The sequence below is a fragment of the Lepidochelys kempii genome, chromosome 4 (genome assembly GCF_965140285.1).
Source record: "Lepidochelys kempii isolate rLepKem1 chromosome 4, rLepKem1.hap1, whole genome shotgun sequence".
Classification (NCBI taxonomy): domain Eukaryota; kingdom Metazoa; phylum Chordata; order Testudines; family Cheloniidae; genus Lepidochelys; species Lepidochelys kempii.
The window spans coordinates 107,739,044-107,751,443 of record NC_136383.1 but is presented as its reverse complement, the minus strand read 5'-3'; the positions used below and the strand labels follow the sequence as shown (position 1 = coordinate 107,751,443).

The following is a 12,400-nucleotide window of genomic DNA, read 5'->3' as shown; positions in this document are numbered from 1 at the left end:
TCCTAGGCAGAGTTCTCTGGCTTTGATGCCCTGGGTATGCGCATATCTGAGTGGAATATACATCAGCAACTCAAAGAAAAAAAATTAAGCCCAGTGTTTAGGGCACTCACCTGAGTTGTTGGAGACCCAGGTACAATTCCCCCCGTCCCATGAGCGTAGAAGGGATTTCAAACTTGCATTTCCCTTACTACAGAAGAGAGTGCCATAGGCACTAGTATATGGGATTTCTGGTGTGGGTCTCAATCTCTCCTGTTGAAGCTGTTCCAATTTGTATAAATAATTAAATAGTCATTGGAGCAGAGACTTCAACTTCAGTGCCCTACTTCTTACAAGAGTGCCCTAACCACCAGGTTATATAGGATCATTCACACTCTCTCTGGCCCAATGATTATTCACTGTCATAATGACTATGAATTGCCATTATGTAATACTGTCTGACAGGGGTCATTTCTTCCAAACCCTCACTGTTGCAGTTTATATATTCACATCAATAAGAACTGAGAAGAGACTATTTGCCACCAACCACTTTACTAAGCAATATGAACCGGGGAGGGGGGGTTTCGACTACCACTCTACGCAGATGTTTTTCACAAGGAATTTACCTTGCAATCAACGAGCAATTATGAATTATGTTCTTTTCAACAAAAATACCCTGAGATTCATCAGTTTCAACAATCTTCCCATCCTGATACCACAACACTTGCATGTCTTGATCAATATATGAAGCCATGCATTGGAAGGGCAGACTGTCTCCTTCAAAGACAACCTGACGATGAGATGGAGTCATGTAGAAAGATGGTAATTCAAGAGGAGGTTCTAGAATCCAAGAGACCAAAAAAAAAAAAAAATCAACAAAACTTCAAATTTAAAAATATAGTTAGATACTATGCTTTATAGATCCACTCTGAAAAAAACCCCTTAAGTTTAATAATCATCAAAATAAGAAATTTTTTTTTCTTTGGAATATAGTTTGATATAATCAGATCTCTGTCTTAGCTGGCTTTTTTAAAAAGAAGAGCTGGGAAGGATTTAAATAAACTGTATTTCATAACGACTCACATCTTCAATTGACCTCCAATGGGCTAACTGTATCTTTCAAAAACTGTATTCAGTCAGTTTAATGAATTACAGAAGCTGTTTGCCAACCTAGTTCCAGAAAAAAAAAAAGCAATACAAATAAAACAAATCTGTGCATTTATATATTTCTTTTACAAATATTAAGCAACCTTCAAAATTTCAAGTGATATATGTTAATATGTTTAAGATTTACAGATAGGTAAATTTAGGCAATTTTCTCGTGATCTCAGAGTGAACTACTCTTACAGCTACAAACAGAAACCCACACTCCCAGTCCCAAGCTGCATGAACTTTACAATCACCGATTGATATGAAAGTAGTATACTTTGTTTATACTGAGAGCTTAATATTCTTGATAACTCCCAGTTTTGACAACAGAATGAGAAGTAATCCTCATAATAGCACATTTGTACACAGTTCTCAACGTATCATTCAGAGAAGTTAGTCCTGAATTAGGATAGTGAACTGTACAAAAGCAGGTGGGATTTACCACAATTTTAATACTTAAAGAGAGCATAAAGAACATGACTTATGTAGCCCTCTAAAGACTCACAGAACCACTGGACCTATCTAGATTAGGAAAATAGGTAGTGTTGGAAAACATGCCACCTAAATGTGTCTTTTAAACTTGACTTTACATCTAGTGTAGACACAATCCAAAACCTTTAAAGTGTCTTAGCTGGTCAGCTTTGAGTGGGCCTGTATAGCTATGTTAGGAGAATGCAAGGGTCTTTTCTGAGCCTGATGGGCAATATTTCTAGGGGTTTCAGTGACCCATCCACTTGATTCTTCTTGTTCTTCCTCTTTAAGGATCATCTTGGGGAAGACCTCGGAATGCTAACAAACTCCTCAGTATTCTTTGAAAAAAACTGCTAAAGAAAGTTTCTCCTGAGTTTCACTCTCTGTGCATCTAGCTTTGAACCAGACAACTGGCCCAGCAAATCAACAGGTTCCTTCTGATTCTCTTCTCTTGGATTTTACTGTTTCATTTCACGACACCTCAAATTTCTTATTTGGGTCTTTTATGGATTGACTGGTCTCCAAGAAAGATAAGGAGGGAGGGAGGTGAATAGGACAATCTCTTTCTCCTTTTAACTATTAGGGCTTTAGACTTGGAGGGTTTTGCATAACTCAGATCTAAGCAGTCTGACAGAAAAACCTGAGAAATGAAGGACAAACCCACCAGTTCTCTATTTTTCATGTAAGAAGTCAAGTTTAACTGCTGTTTTTGAGAGGATTGCTCCTCCAAGGGTAAGATCAGGGGCCTAGACAACAACTCTCCCTCTGATACCAGAAGCAGCAAGGCAGTCTGAAGACTACTGTCAATCTGTGGACCAGCTTAGTAGAAGGAATCACTATAAACACTACATAGAAATACCAAATTGAAGGAAAGCAGAAAAAATAAAGGATTAGCTACTCACACTAAATAAACCCAGTATGCATTAATTATTAAGCGTCATTTATCTAGAATTCTTACCACATGTTAGAAGCTCCTGCTTAACTGATGTTACTAGTTGTGCTTGCAATGACTTGGGGTAAGCACATTTAGTTTCACGTACTGTTATATTTCTTTCCTTTAACCACTGATGCAGCCACAAAATGTTACAGTCACATAGAAGATAATCAGTCTGAAATTCTCTGTAACATGCAAAAGACAGATAATCACAATAATAAATGTAATATTCAGTTTTTTATGTTTACCCTCCTATTAGTTTTAGAATGCCTATCACAATTTACTACAAATTTCCTAGAGAATCACAGAAACGTAGAACTGGAAGGGACCTCACGTAGTCATCTAATCCACTCCCCTTCATGCTGAGGCAGGATTAAATATGCCTAGACTATGAAAGTGAAAAAGTGTCAATAATAGCAAAAGTTAAGAATATTGCACTATACTGTACTGTGTGTTTAAAAAACAGTTTCTAGATTATTATTCAGCAGTGATTTAAACTAAAGTCATTTATATGTGCTGTAGTTCACCAAATGTGATGATTTCATGCCATGAATTGGATCCATGCCAATACTGCCTGCGCTCAAACTCTTAACTAGAAGAGTTTTCCTGCTTTTCTTCCTCCTGTGGTTCCAGTTCTGAAACTAAGGAGGACACTGAGCAGGATCTGGGTTTGTATTTCCTTCTCTTAAATCTGCTCCTCCCTAAAGAATTGGCATCAGGAGACTCTGAAGAGACAAGAGAAAGGACTCCTGTGCCTGCACACAAGTTTAGCCTTCTGGCATACCACAGCCTTTTTTAGGGTTGCGCTTTTTTTTTTTTTTTCCCCCTCCTATGAGGACCTGGGGAAAGGAAGGTGTCCAATGACCATGGAGACTAGTCCCTGTATGTCCTTCCCATTTTCCTTTTCTTGTTTGTCTGAATGAATGCCCATCAGATTCTGAGAGTGAATGGGACAATTCTGCTGGGAGAGCTCTGGGGATCTGCTAACTGATGGGCAGCAATCTTTCTTATGCCCAGAACTGAATGCTTTTCCTGCATCTCCTGAGAGGGAAGTTTTACTGAATCTACACAGAGGTGACCAACCCTGGAGAAAAATTACTATGCCAGATCTGGGTCAGCCAAATCCTGAGATTTACCAGATCTCTTCTGACCTCAGTGCTCTATTGAGGCTGGCAGTAACTCAAAACCCTGCTGGAGGAATCACACTCCTGCCCTAGAAGGGCAAGGAATACTCTGGAGCTATCCTGAGGTCCTGTGCTTCTACTGGTCTGGGTCTAGATATGGCACTCCTGGCTTGAGAGAGGGACTCCATGAAGGACCCTGCCTGAGCTGGCTTCGCTGAGATGTGCATGGCTCCTAACTCACAGAAGAGACAGTAATCCCCACACAGGCATTCCACAAGTGGGGTAGGGAAAACAACACGTCTGTGCTTTCCCCTTCTTCTTGCCCTTCTCCGTGCTGCACTCTGTGAAGGTGGGGGGGGGGGGGCAGATCAGGAGGGGGGGCACTGGTAGAAAAGAACTACACACTTACATCCCCAGGACCAGAAACAGCTACAGAATGCAAATTTATGTCCAAAATACTTTATATATATATATATATATATATAAAAAATAAATGAATTATTTTGGCCATATATTTACATTCTGTAGCTGTGTTTCTGGTCATGGGGATGTAAGTGTGTAACACACACACACACACACACACACTCAAAAACAAAAGGTCTCACAGAAGGTCTGAAGCTATGAAGGCAATGAACAACTGTCAGATATAGCTGACCATGCCCTCCCCTATCAGGGACTGATGGGTTTGGTTCTGCCTAAGTAGTTGCACACTGCTTGAGCCAAAGCCAGAGCCAGGTTTAACGGATCTATGGACCTTGAAGACAAAAAAGAATTTGTAATAACTTCTTTGGCAGAAGGAGTACAGTAACTTTGGTGCTTACATGAGCAAATTCATGGGCACAATAACAGTTTATTTGAATAATACTATCTACTTGACTGAGGTTTATTTATTTATTTATTTAGTAGAGAAGCAAGAGTAAAAAAAATCTATAATGGTATAAGGTTAAGATACAGATTAAAAACAAGTTCTATGCAGTGGTCACTCAAATGTGTTGCCTGTTTCTCTCATTACAGGCTATACTACACTCACTAATGCAACCGTGTGTGTTTTTTTCCCATTAAATGAAACCCCCAGTAACTTCGCTATGATTAAAATAGGCCTTTTCCACATCATTTCTGATTTTCATTGATTCATAAAATCCTCTCATTGTATGTATAATATAACACGTCCTGGTACAAAGACATCCAAATCCCCATTAAAAAGTCTGCTATAGTCAGGAAACAATAATTTATATATCTAAATATTGTCTAAAAAAAAAGGGCCCCTCAGTCTGAACTGATTTGTTTTTCATCTTTGTTAAAAATCTCTACTTCATGTGTATTTTATTATTTCACAGCAACAGCGAACAGTGCCCAAAAGATTTATGCAAGCCAAGGCACAAACACTTAACACTGAAACAATATACATTCCTAACTGGGGAGTTCTGATACAAGCTTTTTGGTCTTTGTTAACAGGAATTCCTAAAGACACATTTTAAATACTAACATTGATATCCAGGATGTTGTAGCATGCTCATTAAGTTCTTAAACAGACTCATGCTCTTCAGGACAGGGACCATTTTTATTAGTACAGTGCTGAGAGTATTAGAGCTCAAGAAATAAACCACGAATAATAATCAGACTTGAGAGGAGGCATTATCTGCCTTGGAATAAGGAGAGAGTTCACTTTATGACCAGTGCCAGCAGCTAGAGAATCTGCAAGACTCCTGATATGGCAGCCCAACCTACATAGCTGTCATAGAATATACAAACTTTTAACAGTCAGGTTGTCATGAAGTAATTCATCCACTTTCTACATACACAGTATGACAATAAAGGAACTAAGGGCTGCTAAAGGAGCAAAGAGAAAAACAGAATGAGATTGAGACACGAATTTTTATATCCAACAGTCACACTTTTTGTTCTTGGAGAACTGTAAACTTTTGGAGAATACCTTTCTTCATTTGCAAAAAGAACAGGAGTACCTGTGGCACCTTAAGGACTAACAAATTTAAATAATAAATAATAAATCTGTTAGTCTCTAAGGTGCCACAGGTACTCCTGTTCTTTTTGCGGATACAGACTAACACGGCTGCTACTCTGAAACCTTTCTTCGTTTGTAAAATAAGACAAAAAAGGCCAAAACTTTATTTAATACAAAATAATAACTGGCATCTGTAGGGTGGGATTTTCAAAAGTTCTCAGTGATGGCCTAACTCTGATCCTACTGACTTCAAAACAGAGATGAGTTAGACAAAGATTGAGTACTTTTGAAAATTACATCCAGAGTACTTTTCATCTTCAAACTATGACTAACCCTTGTACCATTTTCTTGTGCAAAATTCTGCACCCATGTCAATCCAAGCCTACTCAGAAATATACTGTTATAATATGTTTAAAAAACAAAACAAAATCTAAATTGCCAATGTCTAATTGGGATAGCATTGAATGTGTAGACCTGTCAGAATCAAAAATATTGTTTGCTTTAATTTAGTTTCTTTGCACTCAAAAAAATGTCTACTGAAGCTCACCATGTTTACCCTTTTAAACTGGTTTTTAAAATCGCTGAAAAACTTATCTAAGATCATACAAATTAAAACCAAAATTAATATATACTTACAAAGACTTTAGTGAGTTAAGATGATCAAGGGTTCCTTGTGTGAGTGCAGAAAACAAATTCCCTGAAAGATTTCTAGGACATAAAATGGCAATAATTAAATTGTTTTATACTTAAGCAATATATTTGACACTAAGTTATGTAATTAAACACAAATTTCCTCTTTCAAAATGTGTTTTTATTTTTTAAAAGTAACTTATGAAATACAGTCATCAAAAGAGGACATGGGAGCAGTCTTTAAAACATTAGACATCACAATGTAAGCCTGATGGCCCAGCTAGAGAACCCTAACACCAAAGATGTTTACATTCTTCTCTTTTATTTGAAAGTATTATGAGTTTGAGAATAAAACTATTCAACTCAAATATCTCATTTTTGTTTAAAATGACACTTATGTTGAAATATACACCAGAAAAAAAAGCATATTTAAATTTTAGTTCAAAGTTGGCAAATAATCAGTGTTACCAGAAAGGTAGTGCAAGAAAACAACCTGCTTAGATATACCATTTACCCAAAAAAAAAAAAAAAAAAAGGGGGGGGGGGGTCACATCATAGATTTTCTCTTATGTGGCTCATCTGGAAGTGCTGCAGAGACACCAAGCAACACATGGGGCAAAGGGAGTGTTCTGTGTCTGTGGAATACAACCTTTTTTGCCAACTAAAAAAACCCCAAACCTTCTGTGTGTCCAAAGGACATCTCATCAAGTTCTCTACAAGGAGGATAGTCACCTTGATGCTCTGGCATAAAGGACAAAAGTTAAAAGATAATGTAATGCTGAAATAGTCTTCTAGGGAAAATATGTATTACAGACAAGTACCCCTTTTTCTTCTTTCCTATATTTTCCAAGAATGCAAAACTAGGGGAGGCAACAGCAGACAGGGCACAGGACTGGTTCTATTCTTTATTCTCCCATTGACTAGCCGACTGTAGGCAACGCATGTAACCATTATGGCCTTGATCTAGTGAAGCATTTAAGCTTGTGCTCAACTTTAAGCATTAGTAGTCCCACTGAAATAAAAAAAAGGTTGAATTAAACTATAAATTCTCTCTCAAACATGTACAACAGAATTATACTTACAATCTAACAAGATTTATGAGTCCTCTAAATATATCTGCATTCAGGCAGCCTATTTTGTTGTTACTTAAATCTCTACAAGGAGAAAAAGCAAAACAAATATTAATTGCTTCATTTCATCATACAATATATATATATACACACACTACAAAAAAGGTACTTTAACTGGTTTACCTGAATAATGGGTCATGCTAAACATAGTCTTCATGAACAGAAAACAGAAGATGTTGGCCTATTCGACTACGTGCTGAACTCTTTCAAAATGCTTTTGTTACTTAGGCAAGGTCAGCACAGGAAAGGCTTGCTGTCATAACTATACCAGCATACACTCGTAGCATAGACACAGCTTATACCCATAAGAAGGTGCTTTTGCCAGTATAGTTTATACAAGATCCCAGAGCAAAATGTGTGACATTGTGAAAAGGAATTTTATGTGTAATAAAATTTTGTCCACACTTAGGTTTTTGCCAGTACAGAAATGTCAAAAATATCACACCCGTAACCAACACTATTATACCAGCAAGTTTCTAGTGTAGATTATTCAAATTGCAAAATGGCCCCACTAAAGAAAATTCAGCCCTCTAGGCCCAAATTTGCATTGGAATATTTGTACATGTAAATACTACTTAATGTAAGGAACACAGATTTGGTCCCTCAACTGCTTATTTTTTAAGTCTTCAAAAGATGATTACCCAATTTAATTTCCCTTTAGGCATAACAGATTTTTTTTTCCAATGACAGATAAACTGCTAGAATCCATGTCAGGACTTTCACCATCGAAAGTCATAGGAAGGCACATGCATTTTACAATCACTACAGTTTTGAGGAGTTCAAAAATTACTTACTATCAACCAGTTTCTTTCAAGATCCTCCAAATTTTATGGAGTTGGAAGAGGCCTTTTGGCTCTTAGCATGTTATCTATCTATCATAAGGTTTTATGCTGGCACCCATCACTGAAGTATCACAACAGCTTCCATATAAAATCAATTAGCAACATCAAGTCCCTAACGAACCTCATGGATCCTCTGGCTCTTCCCTGTTTTGGAGTATAAAAGGTTACGTTTTTGATTGGTTGATTGATTTGTTTGCATTTTTACATAGGAAGCAGGGCAGGCAGATGAGCTTTTAGTACTGTGGGTATTCTTTTTTAATTGGTGGAAACACTTTGCCAAAAAAGAAGGTTTTACATCATTTCCTAAAGATGATCTCTAGATTTGCCTGAACTCCTCTGGATATTCATTCCGTAGTCAGAGCCCCGCAAAAATGCTCTCTCTCTAGTTCTCAGGTGCTTCATTATGGTCTTTGCAATCCACACCTCCCCAGAGCGGCACAACCGTCTCAGTGGTTAATAGATTTAATATAGCTGTGGCTTGGTCCATTTGTTGTTTTGAAGACAGTACTGAGGTCTTAAACTGGCAACAGCTGATGGGCTTGATGAGTTCACAGCAGCCCAAACCATAGAGGTTTTCAATCAGCAGCAGCCCGTGCATTGTTTTCACATTATGCTTCAAATACAGCATCTCCCACTAATCCAATCTGGAGAAGAACACTGTGGGAAGGCGCTCATCGCACAATGGAGGTAAAAATGGTATTTTTAGATGTTACATGAACATCCAAGCCTTATGAGGACTCAAACTGGACCCAGAGGCTTCACACCACTTCTAACAAGCTCTTCCAAACATTTCTCCCTTCCAGACAGCATTATTTCAGTCTTGCCTGAGCTGAATTTCAGCCAGCTGCTTTTCTTCCAGGACCTGATGTCTTCACGGTATTTGGACAACTCAGGCCTTGTCTACACTGGCACTTTACAGCACTGCAACTTTCTCGCTTAAGGGTGTGAAAAAACACCCCCCTGAGCGCAGCAAGTTTCAGCGCTGTAAAGCACCAGTGTGGACAGTGCACCAGTGCTGGGAGCCATGCTTAACTGGTTCCTTGTGGAGGTGGTTCTTCTGGAGTGCTGGGAGACCTCTCCCCCAGCGCTCTGCTGCAACTACACAAGCCACGTTAAAGCACTGCCACAGCAGCGCTTTAACATTGTCAGTGTAGACTAGCCCTTAGTGGTGGTGGTTGCATTAATGGAGAACAAGACATACAACTGAATCATCAGCATACTGTTGATAGTTTTATAACTTTTCACAGCACTCCACGGGTGAGGACCTTTAGGGAAGAGGAGCAGTTACCAGTCACCATTCTCAGAGTTCTGTTAGAGATGAATGATTTGGAGCCATTGTAGTATTATGCTGTCTACTCCCACTATTGCACATGAGCAGGTTAGAGGTACCAAAGAAACGAGCTGTTAGATGAGCCAGTTAAGCATTTAATTTTTTTAAAATGCTTAAATTTTAAGCACATGCTTAAGTACTTTCCTGAGCTGAGATCTGACTGACTGATTTATATAGTGCCTATAACATGAGCTAATTAGGAGCTACTAAGATATTTCTAGAGCATTGGTCACCACAGTATATTAATACTAAACATCGCTAAAAATTCTATAACTTAAAAGCTGCCCCACAGATTTTTGAAAATCTTTCAGAGAAAGGAATAAAAACGGATGGTTCTCATGCTGGGATCTTGTTTTCCAAGTTTCAGCCTGGAGCAAGTTTTTATAGCCCAGACCGAAATCCAAGAAATATGTATAATAGGAGAGTTGGCACAACCTTAATAAAGTGGCATTAACAGCACTGTAACTTTCACTAAGATATTAATAACTAGGGACTTGGTATTCTTCTATGACCTTTTAAAGGAAGTCACTGTGAAGTAGTTCTCTGTACTTCAGAGGGTTATTCCTGATGACATCAAAGCTTTAGATGAATATGAAGCCACTTGTGGCTCAAGACATAATACACAGGAAGAATGATAGCGCAATTACTGACAGAAAATATCCAATAAATCTGGTTATGAAAGATTGGCAAGCCAAACGTAGCTCTCCAAAGCATGGTTCCACTCAGAAAAGCAGCTCTGAAAATGGCAACGAAGTTTCATGTGTGGTCTTTCAATGATTTCTACATTAAATGTGCTCAATTACAGGAGATGGTGATTGTGTTTGCTTTTAAACTGCCAACCCCTCAAACTTAATCTGAATCTGAAAAAAATCATAAAACTAAATAAGATACTTACAGTCTTTTTAGAGATGGAAGCCCCATAAAAGCACCTGGATCTATAATATTAATAAGATTGTTCTTTAGGTCCCTGTTAAAAAAATGTGTAAAAGAGAAAGGTCAAATATTAAAATTTATGGCAGAGAAACTGACTTTTTATATATAGAACTTAACACCTTTAAATTGCAAATGAGCCTCCTCCTGACTTGTCAGAAAGCACAGAATACATACTTATTTTTCTAACATTTTTCAAATTTTACTCATTATCTTTGATATTTTCCACAATAAGGGATATAAACATTTCTTATTTTCATTTAAATATGCTATCAACTGTATCTCTTACCATATTGTAAGGGTGGGAATCTGTCAAAGATGTAATATATTGCATCATGCTCATTAGACTACATTGAGCAGTATGTAATATGATTTTTCTTTTCTGCTGAGTTTTACTGCTCTGTGTTGATGAACCGTTGAGCAAAGAAAGTGAGGCAACATCCTGTGCCCACCGAATTCAATGTTTAAGCTCCCACTGACTTCAATGGTGTAGGATCAGGGACTTGGATCAGCATACCAGCTGGAGGTAGGATGGCTGTAGACAATGGATCATGTGATTTGTCCTGCTTTGGGGACAACTTATACCTTCAAGTCAGTGGCACTGCTATGGGTACCTGCATGGTCCCACAGTATGCCAACATTTTTATGGCTGACTTAGAACAATGCTTCCTCAGCTCTCATCCCCTAGCTCCCCTGCTCTACTTGCGCTACACTGATGACATCTTCATCATATGGACCCATGGAAAAGAAGCCCTTGAAGAATTCCACCCTGATTTCAATTATTTCCATCCCACCATCAACCTCAGCCTGGACCAGTCCACACAAGAGATCCACTTCCTGGACACTACAGTGCAAATAAGTGATGGTCACATAAACACCACCCTAAACCGGAAACCTACTGACCGACATACTTACCGACATGCCTCCAGCTTCCATCCAGGACACATCACACGATCCATTGTCTACAGCCAAGCCCTAAGATACAACCGAATTTGCTCCAATCCCTCAGAGACAAACACGTACAAGATCTTTATCAAGCATTTTTAAAACTACAATACACCTGGGGAAGTGAGGAAACAGACTGACAGAGTGAGACAGGTACCCAGAAGTCACCTACTATAGGCCAGGCCCAACAAGGAAAATAACAGAACACCACTGGCCATCACGTACAGCCCCCAGCTAAAACCTCTCCAGCACATCATTGACTATTTACAACCTATCCTGGAAAACAATCCCTCACTCTCACAGACCTTGGGAGGCAGGCCAGTCCTCGCTTGTAGACAGCCCGCCAACCTGAAGCAAATACTCAACAGCAACCACACACCATGCCACAGAAACACCAACCCAGGAACCAATCCCTGTAACAAACCCCGTTGCCTACTCTGTCTCCATATCTACTCTAGCGACACCATCAGAGGACCCAACCACATGAGACACATCATCCGGGACTCATTCACCTGCACATCTACTAATATGATATATGCCATGTGCCAGCAATGCCCCTCGGCCATGTACATTGGCCAAACCAGACAGTCTCTACGTAAAAGAATAAATGGACACAAATCAGACATCAGGAATGGTAACATACAAAAGCCAGTAGGAGAACACTTCAATCTCCCTGGACATTCTATAACAGACTTAAAAATAGATATACTTCAACAAAAAAAACTTCAGAAACAGACTTCAAAGAGAAACTGCAGAACTAAAATTCATTCGCCAGTTTAACACCATTAATTTGAGCTTGAATAAGGACTGAGAGTGGCTGGCTCACTACAAAAGCAACTTTCCCTCTCTTGGTATAGACACCTCAGCAGTTATTGGGCGTGGACCACATCCAACCTGATTGAACTGTCAATACGGGTTCTCCACTTGTAAGGTCATTTCCTTCTCTTCATGTGCCAGCATATTTATGCCTGCATCT

The 12,400-nt window shown here is 38.8% G+C and overlaps 1 protein-coding gene across 2 annotated transcripts in view; it reads right to left on the bottom strand.

The window, feature by feature from the left end:
* Nucleotides 1-12,400, bottom strand: part of ADGRA3 (adhesion G protein-coupled receptor A3) — a 120,759-nt gene that overhangs the window by 73,405 nt on the left and 34,954 nt on the right. The window contains exons 3-7 of one of the 2 annotated variants that reach the window (XM_073342384.2): nt 10,445-10,516; nt 7,330-7,401; nt 6,254-6,325; nt 2,555-2,715; nt 603-816 (exon numbers count right to left, since the gene is read on the bottom strand). The exons of the other annotated variant lie outside the window; for it this stretch is intronic. Coding sequence (XP_073198485.1) covers nt 603-816; nt 2,555-2,715; nt 6,254-6,325; nt 7,330-7,401; nt 10,445-10,516 — 591 coding nt within the window. The remainder of the gene's footprint in view (nt 1-602; nt 817-2,554; nt 2,716-6,253; nt 6,326-7,329; nt 7,402-10,444; nt 10,517-12,400) is intronic. 2 annotated transcript variants of the gene reach the window in all.